This window comes from Ammospiza caudacuta, chromosome 2 (genome assembly GCF_027887145.1).
Source record: "Ammospiza caudacuta isolate bAmmCau1 chromosome 2, bAmmCau1.pri, whole genome shotgun sequence".
In the NCBI taxonomy this organism is placed as follows: Eukaryota; Metazoa; Chordata; class Aves; order Passeriformes; family Passerellidae; genus Ammospiza; species Ammospiza caudacuta.
The window spans coordinates 114,831,389-114,847,688 of record NC_080594.1 but is presented as its reverse complement, the minus strand read 5'-3'; the positions used below and the strand labels follow the sequence as shown (position 1 = coordinate 114,847,688).

Below are 16,300 nucleotides of genomic sequence, written 5' to 3'. Positions count from 1 at the left end.
GTCTTTAACCTTTGTACTTTGAGGGGGCCTTGTGTTTGTTTTTTTTCTGGTTAATAATTTTTATGGGGCTCGTGGCATGCAGCTGCTGTCCAGCCATGCCTGCAGCCAGTGCTCTGTTCTCACACACAGCTGGAGATATTTGGAAGGTTTTGGGGTTCTTATCCTCATCACTGGGATCAATGAGCCCCTCACGGCACAGGTTTGAATATTGTGTGCAGTTTTGGGCACCACAATGCAAGAAACATATTGAAATATTGATGGGAAGCCAAAAGAGGGCAACGAAGATGCTGAAGGGCCTTGAGGGGAAGCCGTGTGAGGGGCGGCTGAGGGCGCTTGGTCTGTTCAGCCTGGAGGAGACTGACGGGGGACCTCAGTGCAGTCACAGCTTCTTGTGAGGGGAACAGGAGGGGCAGGCACTGAGCTCTGCTCTGTGGGGATAGTGGCAAGACCCGAGGGAATGGCCTGAAGTTGTGTCAGGGCAGGTTTAGGTTGGGTATTAGGAAAAGGTTTTTCCCTCAGAGGGTGTTTGGGCATGGAACAGGCTACCACGGGCAGCGGTCACAGCTGGGGTAACTCTCAGGCACATGGTTGGAGTATTCCGGTGTCCTGCGCAGGGCAGGCAGCTGGACTCAATGATCCCTGCGGGTCCCTTCCAGCTCGGGCCTCCCCACGATTCCCAAAGGCGCAGCACGCACCCCCTCCCCTCGGCTCTCCCGCCAGGGACACCCCGGTGGGGAGGGGGCGAGAGGCGCATGCGTGGAGCGGCCGCGAGGGGGCGGCACCGCGTTGGGGCGGGGCGCGCGCGGCCGCTGGGGGCGCAGCGGGGAGGCCGCCAGCCGCCTCAGCACCGGCCAACATGGCGGCGCGGCGGCCCCGCTCCGCCTCAGGTCAGTGCTGGCCCCTTCCTGACGGGAGCGGGGAGGAGGCGGCGCGGCGGGCACCCTTCCTCCTCTCGGGGGCGGTGGGCAGCCCCTTCCCGCTGCCCGCGCTGCGTCCCGGGGGCGGGGAGGGAGGGCCCGGGCTCTGCGCCTCCCCAGTCCGTTGCGTGTTCCCCCCTTCACCGCGCGGCCCGGCGCATCGGCACCCCCGGCATCACCAGGGCTGAATCTCCTTCCCGGGTTTAACCACCGAAACCCCTCCTGGGCAGGCAGAACGAGTGCTGGCCGAGCGCGGGGCCGCGCAGCCGGAGGTGCCGGGGTGAAGCGGGACGGGAAGCGGGAGCCTCCAGCCCCCATGGCCGCCGCATCCTTCACCGTGCGGGGCTCTCGGGGCATCGCTGTGGCCTCGTCGTGCGGCGCCTCTCGGCACTGGCACAGTTCGATGTGCTTGGGCCATGTCCAGAACATCATTTGCCGCATGCAGAGAGTATGTTCTATCAGTAGAAAACGCTCTGGCAGTGTTATTTGCCACAGAGCGTGTTATACTTGTGTACACGAGTTTTGGTTTAAATAATAATAATTTAAAGGCAGAATTAATGTAGCTGTTCTTGACAGTGTTTTAATATTATCCATCTAAAGAAGTTAAATATGTTGTCCTCAATACCTCAAAGAAAGAGCACTCAATAACAACATTTTAACATTGTGGATCTTGCTATTTATTATTTAGTACTCAAAAACATGTGGTAATAAAGGGAAATAATGCACACCTACATGTGTACTTCTTGCAGTCTTTGAGATTTTTACCCATACTGTTAGTACAAGTTAAAAAGCTGTCAAAATTCTAATAAAATGTTTATATCTACAATCTTACTTTAAGTCATAATTTAACTGCTCCTATTTTCTGGAGTGTCCAACCAGTATTGCTGAATTTGGATTTAACCTTAAATATATTTAAACTAAGTGGCCTTCCATTCATGTGTGTATGTCATTTAAACATACATTTAACATTTAAAATATGTTTCTTTAAAAATCAAGACCCATCTCTTTCCTCTGATGTTCAGGTATACAGGGTGTTGAGGATCATTAATTGAAGTTGTATGATGCCTGTTTTGGAAACATTGGCAGAATTGTCCTGTGAACATGGAACTTAACTGAAGTCCCAGCATCATCCGTTTCACTTGTGGAAAAGGGACAGAAGTCTCAAATGCTGATGCCTGGTCCTCTGAGGAGAGCACTGGGCCACAAGTTCTTAATCTTTCTAAGTGTTGTCTGTCCCTTTGGTTCTTGTTTTTGTTGGGTTTTTCTCTTTGTGTTGAACGAGCTAACTGGTAGTTTCATCTGATGCCTCTTGGTTCCTGTACTTGCACAGGTGGGGGATTCTGGTTCACCTTTGTAGTGCCAGTCATGGATTTTATTGATTATACACTGGATTTTGTTGATTATACACTGCTATAACCTTGTGCACCTTTCCTTGGTGATGGCACAGCATCCCCAAATCCTTTGTTCTGGGAGCTGCTGGACCATGGGTAGCTTGCACACTACAATTTACACCATTGAATTACCCAGTTAGTGCCCAAACCGAGTCTGGGCTTTTCACATCAATCATTAATTTACTCCACAACTGAGAGAATAACTTTTTAAAATTGCTTTTTCTTTCCCAGAGCACGACAGTGACGATGACTCCTACGAGGTGCTGGATTTGACAGAATACGCTCGGCGTCACCACTGGTGGAACCGCTTGTTTGGCCGCAGCTCGGGACCAATTGTAGAGAAATACTCTGTGGCCACCCAGATTGTCATGGGAGGTGTGACTGGCTGGTGAGGGAGCTTCCCTTTCCATAGCTGACCTAGACCTTTTACTTTGTTAGAAGATCCATTTCCAAGCAGATAAATTTATGTTTAATGGGATTTCCTTTAGCACTGATCGAGATTATTCGTGTGTGAACAATTTTAGCTTGTTACTCTGACTCATCGTTGTGAAGTGGTTTTTAATAGTGGTGGAACATCAGTTATCCAAGGGAACTCATAGTAGTTACTGTGGAAAGGATTTGGGAAAATGTCAGAGCTCTAAAATGACAAGAAATAAATGGAAAATGCATGTAGCTTTTAGTTTGTATGGAAAAGCTTATTTCCTTACTAGTCTAGATTTAGAAACTTAGTTATATTATGGCTGAGACATGTTTTACAGGTGAAAGAAATGAAGGGAGGAAAAAAGGTTGACAAAATATACTTTTAATTAAGAGCCCCATTTCCTAGAGACTGTTTTTTCTTCTAAATAGAGCTGCAGCCTTGTTGAGTGAATTCACAGTTTGCTCTGATGTTAACTGATAGTTAACATAGCCTAGTTATACTAGAATAATTCATGGTGAAAGCTAGACAGTAAAGATGAGAACTTAAACTGGAAAATGTGGTCACAGCCTGAGCAGCAAAGATATTTGTTATTTTTCAGAGGTATTTGGATGGTGTTTGTCCATTCCAGTACACAGAAAAACTGTAAATTCATTGAAAAACACCATTATGGTAGCACAGTGACTTTTAAAGAGGGATTGTGCAAGAATTGGAAGATGAAATATACTAAAAATGAGATTGTAGTACCCAGGCTCAATACAGCTTTGTGAAGTGGGTTTAGCTTTCAGTCAGAGTTTTTAATTTGCTTCTGTAGCCTTAAAATTATTTTTAAAAGTTACATGTGTACATGTAAACTCAGAAGTTTCTAGGGAATAGTTCATCTGGCATCCATAAAAACTGGCTTATTGAATGATCTGGAAAATGCACATTTCAGTATCTGTAGATGCACATCTCTCTGGGTGCCTACTGATGTATATAAATAAGAATTCACTATTTATATGCAGGGGGAAAATTCCCCTCTGTGTGTGGGCCAGTGTTTAGACACCCTGGAATTGCCCAGAGAAGCTGTGGAACCATCAGCCTTGGGATTCATGTCTGAGTCAGGGCTCTTGGCAGCCTGATGGGGCTTTGGGACTGGATTGGGCTCTGCAGCACTTTTGGGAAGGTGGCTGGCCCAGGTGACCTCCAGGGGCCCCTTTCCTGCCTTATCTTTGTGTTCTGCAATATCAATATCTGTGCTGCTCTCCAGTTGATGAGGGAGGGTTTGGAGACTGAGAACAAGGTAATTTTCTGGTTGCCTTGATCCATTAAAAACAGACTTAACGCCATGTCCCAGCAGAGTGCCCTGGCTGATTTAACTCTCGTGGTAGGGCTGTGCTGCTTTTCTGAGATCTTTCAGTTCTGAGTTGTGCAGTTAATACAAATTATGGCATCATGGATTTCCATTCCACTTGGGAACAGTTACAGCAGCACTGTTATGTAATTATGCTGTGCTTTATTAACATGCTGCATTTAATAGCAGTAAGATCTAGAGATCTCAAGCTTACTTTAAAGAGACCATCAGACAGCCAGGAACAAGCAACCATTACATTGTCTTGCTTTAGAAATTGTTAATTTAATATTGCTTCCATTAAATAGCCTTGATTTTTAAATCTGTAAATATGAAATGATACACTTGCTTTTTAAATGAAATCATGGTGATAGTTGCAGTCAGGAATTGTGTGGTGTGGCATTGTTCTGCAGAAAACTTCATTAGACTGGGTTTTTTTGTTTTGTTCCCCTAAGGTGTGCGGGATTTTTGTTCCAGAAAGTCGGAAAGCTTGCAGCAACTGCAGTAGGTGGTGGCTTTCTCCTGCTTCAAGTATGTAGCATTTCATGCTTTGTAAGTTGGCAAATGTTATTTACTAAACAATAGGAAAAACACAGCTGTTGGGTAACATTTAATTAGGAAGGCTTCTTATCTACTTCATCTTTTTACTCTTATCACTCAAAACCTTGCATTTGAGCTGGAATATTGTGTACAAATGTATAAAAGAGACATTTCTAAAACTCAGTGGTAAATCAGAATCTGCTCTGTCCTGTGAAATAGTTTGTTGTAATACAAGAGAACTTCTGTGCAGAAGCTGAGGTTCTGTGTGTGATTTGATGTTGCCAGATGAGAGGAACTGTCTGTAAACCTATGGTTAGGGAGAATTTAAAATGTGTTTGTTTTACATTGATTTGAGAATTTTATCACAGCTTTAGGCTGCTTTGGCAGTTGCCTGGAAAGCTTGTTCTGGTCCCAGGATGAGCTGTGTTTTTCTGTTTTATCTATTGAATCTCTAAAGCCTGGCTGAATTTTGACAGCTTCATTGCATTCCCCTCTCTGCTGGCTTTCAGGTTCTGAAGTTTTTAATTATGTTATCTGGCATGATCATTTGCATTTTTCATCAGATACTGTGATTAGGGGAGGATATATTTCCAAAAAACCTTTAAATTAGATGAAACTTTAAGTGAAGGAGAATTTCATGTGTCCTTCTGTAAGATGCCAGGATTTTACTGGAATTTCTCATGCCTTAATACCTGTGAGCTTCTCATTTTTCTCAGATTGTTCTAGGTGATATAGATTGGTGCTACTTAGGCTCAATGATAGACAATTTCTTGGGAGAGGAGGTTAAAGATATATTTTTTCTTTCCATCATCACCCTGGAGGGTTTCTGAAAGGCATATCCTGCTTTTATTTCTTTTGATTGTAGGGCTGGTGCAGTCAAGCACTGATCAGCAAGGGTGGGGTGGTACCTGCTGCTGTGTAATACATTGCAGTGTTGCTGTTGTGTGATATTTCCTCCATCATCGTGGTCCCCACTGGTTTGGGGGCTGGTTTGGTTTTTTCCTCTTCCCATGTTTTGTATATCATTGATCTTAATACTATTAATGATAATTCTCTTATCAGTGTGACTGAAGAGCTGCCAGACAGAGGCAGCCAGGGTGGAGCAGCAGATTGCTGCAGGTGCCTTCCTCAGTGCTCCTGACCACAGGGAGCTGCAAAGTTAAAGCTGAGACCTGTAGGAAAAGGAGAATGCAAATGGAATAAAACACATCACTTGTGCAGGATTTCTCCTTGCTGAGCTCTGAAGTTTGGGGAATACATTGCAGGTATTCCTGTCCGTGCAATAGATTTGCCATGTGGTTGAGTGTCTGATTTCTTGGTTGATGTCATTTACACTGCATCCAAGAAGGAGCATTATCCAAGAGGAAATATGAGTTAAGTATTTTGATTGGATTGTCTATATCTTAAGTAAGATCAGATTCTCTTGAAAGGAAATGAAGTAAATGCCTTGGTCTCTCTTTTAATTCAAAACATTTTGCATTTTAAGGCTGAGTCATAAATTCTATGGTGTAGTTACATTTCTGTAGTCTTTAATTTTTTAATTTAAAGATCACACATCCTGATTCTATGAATACGTGTTCAGTGCTTCCCCTGAGTGGGCAGAAGAGTATTTCAGCACATTACTAGAAAGTTCCTTTTTATCTGTAAATTTCTCTGAAGTTGCAGATTTCATTTCAGCTGCTGATTGCAATATTGACATTATAATTACATGCTAGAACAAGAATAATAACTACAGAAGGCAAGATTCTTGGCTAAAGCCCATTCAGTGAAACATTTCAGTCTTAAAATTTAAAAAACACATTTTTTTCTTCAGTGGGTGATGACTTCATCTCAAGAAATGTAGTAGGAAACTGGAAGCAATACATTCAGTGTCAGTTTGTACAGGAAGCAAAAAAAAATTTTCATGTTTTTGTAAGTGGTTTAGAACTATAGTCTTAATACAGATTATATGAAAAGTAGTTGGAGAAAAAGAATAAAACTTATATGAAATTTGCACAATTTTTCAAAATAATCATCTGTTATCACATCTTTGTGATGAATATTTCCACCCCTTAATTTAATTCATTCTTATTTGATTATTAACTATGCTTTTTTTGTGAAGTAGAAGTAGTTATTCAAATATGCTGATATAATGGCAGTATCCAGGCACTGTATTAAGGAAATATAGTGCAATTCTCATAGCAAGTAAGGGATTTTCCTTGTGTAACTTCTCATTCATACAGCACAGTTTGGTACAATCCTGGAGTAGGAGGTACAAACTCAAGTACTCTTGGTTCTACTGGAATGAATTGGTTAAAAATAATTGTTCTTATTTTTAAAATCCTAAATCCTCAAGAGCAGTTTCACTGTCTTTTGCTCTGCAGTGAGCATACAAATTACAGCTTTTTCTGTCCTGCATTGTCTATTATTTAATAATGAAATTGGATTTTTATTCTATTATTTGTGCTTTCACTAACACATTTTTCCTCAGTCCATTAATATGCCATTGATGAATTAAATTGAATTCTTTATTCAATTATGTTCTAATTTAGGAAAGGTAAATATGTGAAAACAGCACAAGGAACAGAATAAACTCTGAGATGTCCTTGGCTTTATCTTGTACAGTGCACCACGATGATCAAGGCTTCCAAGCATGGGTTGGCTTGGAAGGGACCTTAAGGACCATTTCCACCCCAGTGTGACATCCCAGTGACACTCCCAGGGAAGGTCCAACCTGCTTCTGAGGCTGGGGGCTTAGTGAGGAAGAGCTGGATTCAGTTTTATGTTGAATATCCCACTTTTCAGTGGGATATTCAATTTTGCCTTGAAAAAATTAAAATTCTTATGTCCCATTTTGCTGTACCAATTTTTTGCTCCAAACCATTTTTCTGCTCATTATTCATGTTAGTGTTTCACAATAACAAAGTACCTGTGTGCCTCTCCAGTGTCACCCCCAAAATGAGGTCTGCCCTTGAAGATTCTCAGTTTTCTTTGATTAATGTCAAGAAAGATAACACATTTTTAGTGTTCCTGCACTGATGTATTTCTTCAATTGCCTTTTTGAAAAAAATCTGTTATTTTTTCAACACTTTTGGAAGGTCTTGAACAAATAATGGACTATGAATAGATAGATAAGTATATAATATATCTATTATTCTATTATCATATATAGAGAAATTAATGTATAACCCCAAAATCCACCCCACAGGTCCCTTTAATAATATGTGCAATTCATATGTATAGACCTATATGACCCCTTAATATATCCAAATATGGATATGATAATGGGTTATTGTTATTTTACTTGGATGTTGCAGGACCTGAGTTTAAAAAAAATAGTAAATTTTGAGAATTTGCATTATGTTAATTTGCTGTTATAAGCAAGTAGATTTTTATGATACGTTGGAGTCTAAAAGTTGAAATCTACTTTTTCAGCATTTGAGTTCAGGGGTATTATTTCTGCACTTCTATATGAAATTACATAATTAGTGGGGTTGCAGCCAAAGTAGATATGACAGAGGTTCTGTCACTGCCAAAGTACAGGGTTTTTTTCTTCTCAGTTAAAATTCATATTCAAAACATTACCCTCTGCTGCTTATTTTATAAACACTCAATAAGTAGAATTTGGAAGCTCTTATTTCAGGGCTACAAAGTTCAGGGAGAAAAGATGTCTGGTTTTGATACAAGTGTAAGCTCTGCAGTAGTTCCAAACAGATCTTAATTAAAAACTTCTGCCTCATCTTTGTGCTCTCTGGATAACTGAGCTAATTAAAGTTGTCTTAATGAAATGTTTCTTCCAAGAGCCATTTGCATTTTACAAGCAAGCAGATACATTAGCATTTCTTACATTGTGTTGGACTGAGTAGATCAGTCACATTTAATTTTCAGTTGTGTGACTGAGAAGGCACCAATTCAATGCTGGGGCCTTTTTGAAATTCTTGTGGTCATGTTAAATTCACAGAATAACAATTGCCACAATGTGCAGCTGTTTTTCTTTGCCTGGTTTGTCATCCAGTGGCTGGATGTGCAGCCAGTACAGTTTTCAAACAGGTTTTTTGCTTTCATACTTTACAGACAGCCCTTAATGAGCTGTCCCTGCCTGGCACTAGTGCCCATGTGAATAAATGGCTTCATAGACAGGCAAAGTCAATTAATTTGTTATTAATTTCATTTGGAAGCATAAAGTAAAAGAGAGTTTAAAATATACTAAGTTCATCTTGCATTTGTCCAGTGAATTGGGTTTTTAATTCTCCAAAGGTGGAAACTGAAGTTGACTTTCTTGCAGAGATGATCTTCTAGAAGTTTTGGTTTGAATTCAGACAAAATCTGTCTGGCACTTGTTTAATTTTATTATTTTCTGGATTATGAAATCCTCACTTTGTGGTGAGATAGGTTGCTTAGTTACTGTGGCAGTTGTAGTACAAGCTTGATGGTCTAATTTCAGTTATTTGGTAGAAAGATCCATATGAAAGTCAAACTTCAGAGCCTGTAGGTGATGTGAAAGTAAACATAATAAATTTTGTATTTAGGCTAAACCTAATAAATTGTATATTTAAATATCTGTTCCACAGAAGTTCACTGTCTGTGACTTATGTTTACCAACTGGGCAGTTTGCATACAAGGCTGCTGGGTAATTGGGTGGATTTCCCACCCACATGTGACCTTGAGAAGTACCTGAGAAATCTCACACTTTACAGAGAGTTTTTAAATAATAATCATTTATATGTCAGTTTAGTGTTTATTGCTATTTGTCCTAACAGTTAAAATAACCAGTAATCCTTAATTTTGATTTTCTTCTCCTTTTTTTCCCCAAATAATGAATTGTTTAACTGTTTTCTAGAACATTCATCAATCAAAATTAGTAGAAGAAACAAGGCAAAGGTTTGGGTTAGACAGGCTAAAAAATTTGGAAGTTTATGTTTAAATTGGTATGAACCAGTCTCCTCAAATGTATTCATTTTTCTGATTTTACAGAACTTGTGCTGTTCTCAGGCTGTGTTATTTTTATACTTAATGGTTTTGTTTTGTAAGAAGGGTGAGAATTCTCTTGTAATGAGTACATTTTTTGTTGTTGTTGGACAGTTTAAATTGTGTAGGATAAAATAGAGTTTTCAGTGTTTCTAATGATGATTTTAATTAGCCCTGGATACTCTGCCACAAATCAGAATTCTAGAATTCTGAAAGAAGCTGAAACAAAAGAGTTTTTTCATTGTTGTCCTATGAATGTATTTTTCTTACAAGTAAAGTAACAGTAAATGCTGAAGGAAAAACATTGCAAAGCTTTTGTAACTAAAAAACAGAGAACTGGTCAAATTAACAAGAGTCTCCTCTTGAACTTTGCCACTGCTTGTTCTAATTTGAACTGCTGTCACTGAGGAAAGGTTTGAAGCAGAGAGCCTGCTGAAATTGGAATAATGTCTTTTCCTGTATCTGTAATAAGTACAAATAAAACTATTTTATAGGCACCAAAACAATGTATTTTGACTCATGAAATGTGAATTGCAGGTGTACTTACTGCCTTTATTTCCCTAGATTGCTAGTCATAGTGGATATGTACAAGTTGACTGGAAGAGAGTTGAAAAAGATGTAAACAAAGCAAAAAAACAGTTAAAAAAGCGTGCAAATAAAGCAGCTCCTGAAATCAACACTCTCATTGAAGAGGTGAGTCTGAGGTGATAAACTCCTTTTTACCAGTCAGATTTTCTTACCTTCACTGCAGGTGATAATGAGTTGAAAATGCAGATGCAAAACTGGAACACATCAAAAATAGTTTGGCTTTATAATTGATTTAAAGTTATCAGATTGTGCTGTCTTTTATTCATTCAGCTTTCTGGTTTGGTCACTGTTAAAAATGACACACAAATTTGTTCTTGGCAGGTGACAAAGGCAGTAAGGTCATGACGTGGTAACAAGTTCAGGATGGTGTGGGTAAAACATGGTAACTACAAACACAAAATCCAAATCTTAGACTCCTGATAATAAAATTACTTGTCTGGGCAAGAATGACTTTTCTGCAGAAAAGCTGTAGCTATTTTGTAACAGGAGTTGTGATTTGATCTCACTTTTATACATTTTGGACAATATCTGGCTGCAGAATCTGCCAGTTGCCTACTATGTTGAGAAGAGGTGGCTGTGATACTGATCAGTGTCACTGGGGCTGTTTCACCCTGTCATTTGAAGACTTCCATTTAATCAATTTTGTGGCTGTTTGGGGTTTTTTTAAAGACTGTTTTTACATATTTTTCACGTTCCATGCATGCAATCTAAGTTTCATTCTGAATAACTGAGAATCCTGACTGTGAATGTGCTGCAGACAGTGAAACAGCAGCCACACTGGTGTTCTGTAATTAATGAGTTTTGACATCTCAGCTTTAGTCTGTATGGAGTTGCATATAGATTGAATAAAAATTTCCTGAAATTTTAATGTGAATATGAACTGAAAGTTCAAGATTTGAGGGTTTTCTTGCTGCTTCTGTACCTTAAATAGCTCAGCCTCTCCTTAACTATTGCCCTGCAGAAATGGGTGGAATAGGACGGGGTTTTTGGTTTTCCTTTGTTTTTTTCCTCTCAGATTATATGACTTTCTTGTAACTGTGTCTTAGTTGCCAGTCTGGAGTGTTTGAAGGAGAGGGTTTATGAAATGGCACATTTGATAAAAGGTGTTATACTCTGTGCTGCTACTTCATGAAATACTCTACACCCATGTCATCATGCAAAAGTGGTTTTTCCTAGGATTAAGTTGTTAGGAAACTGGCTTTTCCAATGATCTTCCAAAAAGCAGTATTTTTTCTTCTAAACAATTACTATGTGATTGCAGTTGAAGTCATGGTGATGCTCAGGCTTTTTTTGACAAGGTAGTTTGTAAAACATGTCTTACTTTAATCAAAACAAGAGTGGTATTGGCATGAAATTGCTGTAATAATTCCTCTATATTTTTCCTTTTTAAGGTTCACTGTGTTTTAAAAATATTAAAATATTAAAAATTAATATTAAATATTAAAATACAGTGAAAATATTTAAAAACAGCTGAAAATCAGTTTGCAGTACCTTGGTGCCACCTATTTTTATATGGTTTTAGTCACATCGCTTCCCCTCGCACCCTTCTCCACAAGTTCAGTGTTCTTGTTGTTGTGATAAATATTAAACAATAGCATCAGACACAATTAACTTTATGAATATCCTTTTTCTTCTCAGTCAACAGAGTTTATCAAGCAGAACATCGTGGTGTCCAGTGGCTTTGTTGGAGGCTTTTTGTTGGGGCTGGCGTCGTAAGGAGCCGGACGTCTCTTCCCGATGGGATCCGTGTCAGCCAGGATCACTTGTGACACGCTGTCTGCCAGCAGTGTGGCTCACTGGGCCTGCCAGAGCAACACAGGAGGACTAGCTAGACAACTTGGGAGCTTTTACATTTCAGGCTTTTGCCTCTTGAGGCTTGGTAAAACTAGGATTTGCTGAAAAACTGTGCAGTGTGCTCATTTATAGCGTTTCTGGGCAAAACTGGTTCATCCTCATCATGTCTCTTTTTATCTATGGCCTTCAAGATCTAGCATTTTTTTAAATGTTATTCTTGGAATATAGCTGTGTAACCATACTATAAGAATGAAAGCTCCATTTTTATGTTTTCAGTTAAATACTGTTTATTTAAAAAGTATTTTTCTTCATGCTGTAGTAGGTAGTATCAATGACTACATGCTGTATATGATATTGTGGTTTCAGCCTCTTGGCTGTCCATCTTCTTTAGAAGTCACTGCAATAATCTGTAATACCTTTTTACAGAGTATTAAATAACAAAGAATCATGAGCTTATTAAAGGTGAAAATTAACTTTGGCCTTTGTGTACATAAAAAATAAGAAAGTCTCTCAATTTTAGCCTGCAGGGACCTGGTTTTTAAGGTGGTTTTAGTGATTTGTTACCAAGTTATTCTCAAGAAGCTGATAATCCAAACAAACAGTGCATTTTGATGCATTTCAGACTTGAACCTTTCAGAAATTCCTACCCAAGGAAGAGTTTGCTCTGCCCTGATTTCTCTGGATTTTACTGTAGCAGCAGGTGAATGTGAACTGGAATCTCTCCCACCAGGGTTCTGTTGGGTTGCTGTTCTGTTCTCTGAACAGCAATAGTGGTTCAGTAGCAGTGGATGGATGGATGGATGGATGGATGGATGGATGGATGGATGGATGGATGGATGGATGGATGGATGGATATGAGCTTGGATGCAGAGGACATGGGATGTTGGACATACTAACCTTGTAAATATTTAGATTTGTGCATCCCTGGGCTCCAGAGGTTTATATTACATGTTGACCTCATGTTTGTGGTGTGCTTGTGGCCAAGGTGAGTAAGGTATGAAGCATGTCCTGCAAACCTCTGAGCTTTAAGGGTTTCATCAAGCCTGGTTAAGACTTTGGAAAATAAATCTTAGCACACACACCCCCAAACTAAACCCAAGGTACATGCATGACCATGGATCCTAAATATTTTGTTTTAAAGTAACTATCTGAAGTTACATAAGCACAGTTGCAGTTTATTGGAAATGGGAAGCCCAAGGAGGAATGTGTCTGCTGGGTTGTCTGGGATTTAGAGTAAAAGAAAGAAAGATGAAAATGTTAAAATATGAAAACCTCTGCTCTGATGTTCAGCCCAAAGAATAATGGGAAGGTACAACCAGTCAGCTTTTTTTCTGCTGATGAAGCTCATGGGTTTTTGGCACGTCCAGAGGGTACTGAAGCCAACTGACATGAGTCATCCACCCTGACTGGAATGAGCTGGGTGTCCTGAAGGGCTTTGGGGGTGTAGTGACCTCTTCAGTACCATGAACCTGTAAATGTGCATTTCTGGTGCACTTTGTGAAAGGATTTCAAGGGAGCATCCTTCAGTGAGCTTGTTAAAAAGGCTGCTCATGTGACCAAGGAATTTACTTAATTGTTAGAAGTAGAATTAAAACCAAAAGTATTAGTAGGGTGCAAGACTGATTTCTGCAGAGGAAAATTGTTCTGCTGTTCTATTGGCATCATCTGAGATTTTCAATCAATGGATCAAGAATTGATTGAAATACATTTGAGGCTTCCATAGTTTTATTTTTTGAGTTAAGATTTCATTTTTTAAGCCTTAAGAGACATAATGTAAAATTGTCTGAGGGACTAAGAAGGCAAGGAGAAATGATGTTATTGAAAAGGTGAACATTGGTGATTTGTGCTGGGATTGGCTTCATGTCCTGGAGTGCTGCCTGGGAAAGGAGAGTGGCTGCTGGCGCAGCAGGACCTGCTGATGCAGTTCCTTGGGCTGCTGAGGCAGAGGGGACACAGCTGCCAGGGTGAGGTGGTGATGCAGTGGCAGCTGAGGTAAAGCACCAAGGTAAGAGCAGCTTTTCTTGCAAACGCCTGAGATTGTTTAATGTGCCAGCTCAGACCAGTCTCACCTATGTGAGGGAATGCTCTGTAAAGGTACAGTCAAAACATGGATGTTGATGGGGTTGGGAACAGAATGGAGTGTAACCCCATTGGGAATATTGGGTTTCTGGGGATAAAGCCTTCTCTGGGATGATTTCAGAGTTACTCTTGCCCTCTCTGACAAAGAACAATCCAGGCTAAGAAGATTCAGAGGAGAAAGGCTGGTGAGGCCCTGGCACAGAGAAGCTGTGGCTGCCCCTGGATCCCTGGAAGTGCCCCAGGCCAGGTGGGACAGGGCTTGGAGCAGCCTGGGACAGTGGAAGGTGTCCCTGCTTGAGGCGGGGGGGGTTGAAACTGGATGATCTTTAGGGTCTCTTCCAACCTAAACCATTCTATGGCTCCATGATTCTAAAGGAAAAACATGAAATAAAAATTTTTGGAGAGCATTTTTGCAGGGTGGGGGGGAGGGGAGATCAGTTTTAGAAAGCTGATTAGAAACACTTCAATTAATGAAAGGCTGAGTCAGCATTTCTATGGGTTTTATTGTATAGCTGAAGAACTGACAGGTGGAGAACATGGACCTAGCAGTGGCAAACAGCTTTCCATGATGCCCAGTGGGTCTGTGGAATTCATTTCTGTTGTGTGCTACTGAGATCAAGGATGAGCCCTTCGTCAGGGAAAGATGGGGCAACATTGCAAGAGTCTCAGTTATATCTAAAGGTGGAGAAGAACCACTTTAGATTTCTCTGGCCATAGTTTGGTGCAGTTCATGATAAAATTCCAGCTGATCCTACCTCTTCCCTCTACAGACCTGTATAAATTTCTCCCATCAAGTTGGCAGCCACTTTTCAAAGTTGAATGCTAAGCTAATGATTGAGGAAGGCATGGCATATATCCCTGTAGTGAACAGCTTTTGAAAGCTTATTAAATACTGCATTTGGGGAGAGGTGGCTAATAAATCATCTATTTGTTTACTGTTACCTTAATGTGATGATGTATGTCCTGAAGTTATTTATTTTTAGTGAAAGAAGCATTGGGCAGTAATTTTAATTTAAGGTGAGATGCCAGCATGATCTTATTACTGAATTTTAAGAGGTCAGAATTTGGCTAAAACTTTGAAGGCTGTTTCTGCTTCAGCAGCCAGACTGAAAATTAAAATGTAGTTAAAAGATAGAGCTGTCTCCCAGATTCAAGTGCATTTGTCATGAGGGCTTAAGATGGGGAGAGGCAAACAGTAAAATGCAGGAGTCAGGACTGTAATTCAGTAATTCTGCCTGTGCAGACTCCCTAAATTACAGTGAATTCAGTAATGTGAAAAAACATCAGTACTACCTCCCCCTAACCTTTTGAAAATTGGTGGAAATCTCCAAAAATTACAGTAAAAAAATCAAATTTTTATGGTGTGCAGCTCCCTGGGGTCTGTAGGTGATAGTGGAAAAAAATAATGTTCACCCAAACTAGAACAACATGACATTTTGGAAGGGAGATTGGGCACAAAAAAAAAAAAAAAAAGAAAAGAAAAAGAAAGAAAAAAAAAGAAAAAAGGTTTATTCACCCTAGGACTGTGCATGGTGGTGGGGAAGGATAAGAGTCAAACCTTTCAGGGGAAGGAAGTGCCATTCTCCCTTGTTGAAGGTCTGATGCAGTGTGGTGACATCCCAGGAGTGGGACGTGTGGGAGAGCTGGTGTTACCTTGGGGCACTTTGGGAAGTGACTCAGCTGACATTCATCAGGACCTGTCAGACCAGAAGCCAATTTTAATTAAGATAATCATGGGGTGAGTGTGCACAAAACATCTGGTGCTGAACCCTTCGTTGTGTTTGGTCCCACATTTAAATCTTGGAGTGCTGCAGGACGTGGTACGGAGGTGTAAGATGGGAGGTGCTCCCAGCCTGGGCTGGTGTAAGATGGGAGGTGCTCACAGCCTGGGCTGGACACAGCACAGCAAACTCCAGCACAGCTGGGGCCAGGCTTGGACTGGGAAATCTTGCTGGACCTAGGCTGACTCCACCTCGTAGCTTGGATAAACCAGTGCAGTGGTACAAATTTGCACAGTCCATGGATTCTGCACTCAGAGGTTTCTGCCTCCCTCAGCCTCTCCCCTTTTCACAGCTCCTCGAGCAGTCTGTGTTCCTGCCTCCCTGCTGTAGTTTTGCCTGCCTTCTGTTGTTTCCACAGCTCCCAGGAACAGAGCACCACATCATACACTGAGCTGTGGAAAAGGAAATGCAGTGCTTCAAAATGAGGGGAAGTTGGGAATAAATGCCCCAAATCAGCTCAGCTGTGGGACTTCCCAACAGCTCAGCCTCTGGCTTAGCTCAGGGAAGCTGGAGGC

General features: G+C 40.7%; 1 protein-coding gene across 1 annotated transcript; it reads left to right on the top strand.

Moving 5' to 3' along the window:
• Positions 1-807: 807 nt before the first annotated feature.
• On the top strand, positions 808-12,398 carry FUNDC1 (FUN14 domain containing 1). Its single transcript, XM_058800010.1, has 5 exons — positions 808-887; positions 2,540-2,696; positions 4,512-4,587; positions 10,108-10,236; positions 11,770-12,398. The coding sequence occupies exons 1-5, from the start codon at positions 857-859 to the stop codon at positions 11,845-11,847; spliced, it is 471 nt and encodes a 156-aa protein (XP_058655993.1). The 5' UTR covers positions 808-856; the 3' UTR covers positions 11,848-12,398.
• The last annotated feature ends 3,902 nt before the right edge of the window (positions 12,399-16,300 follow it).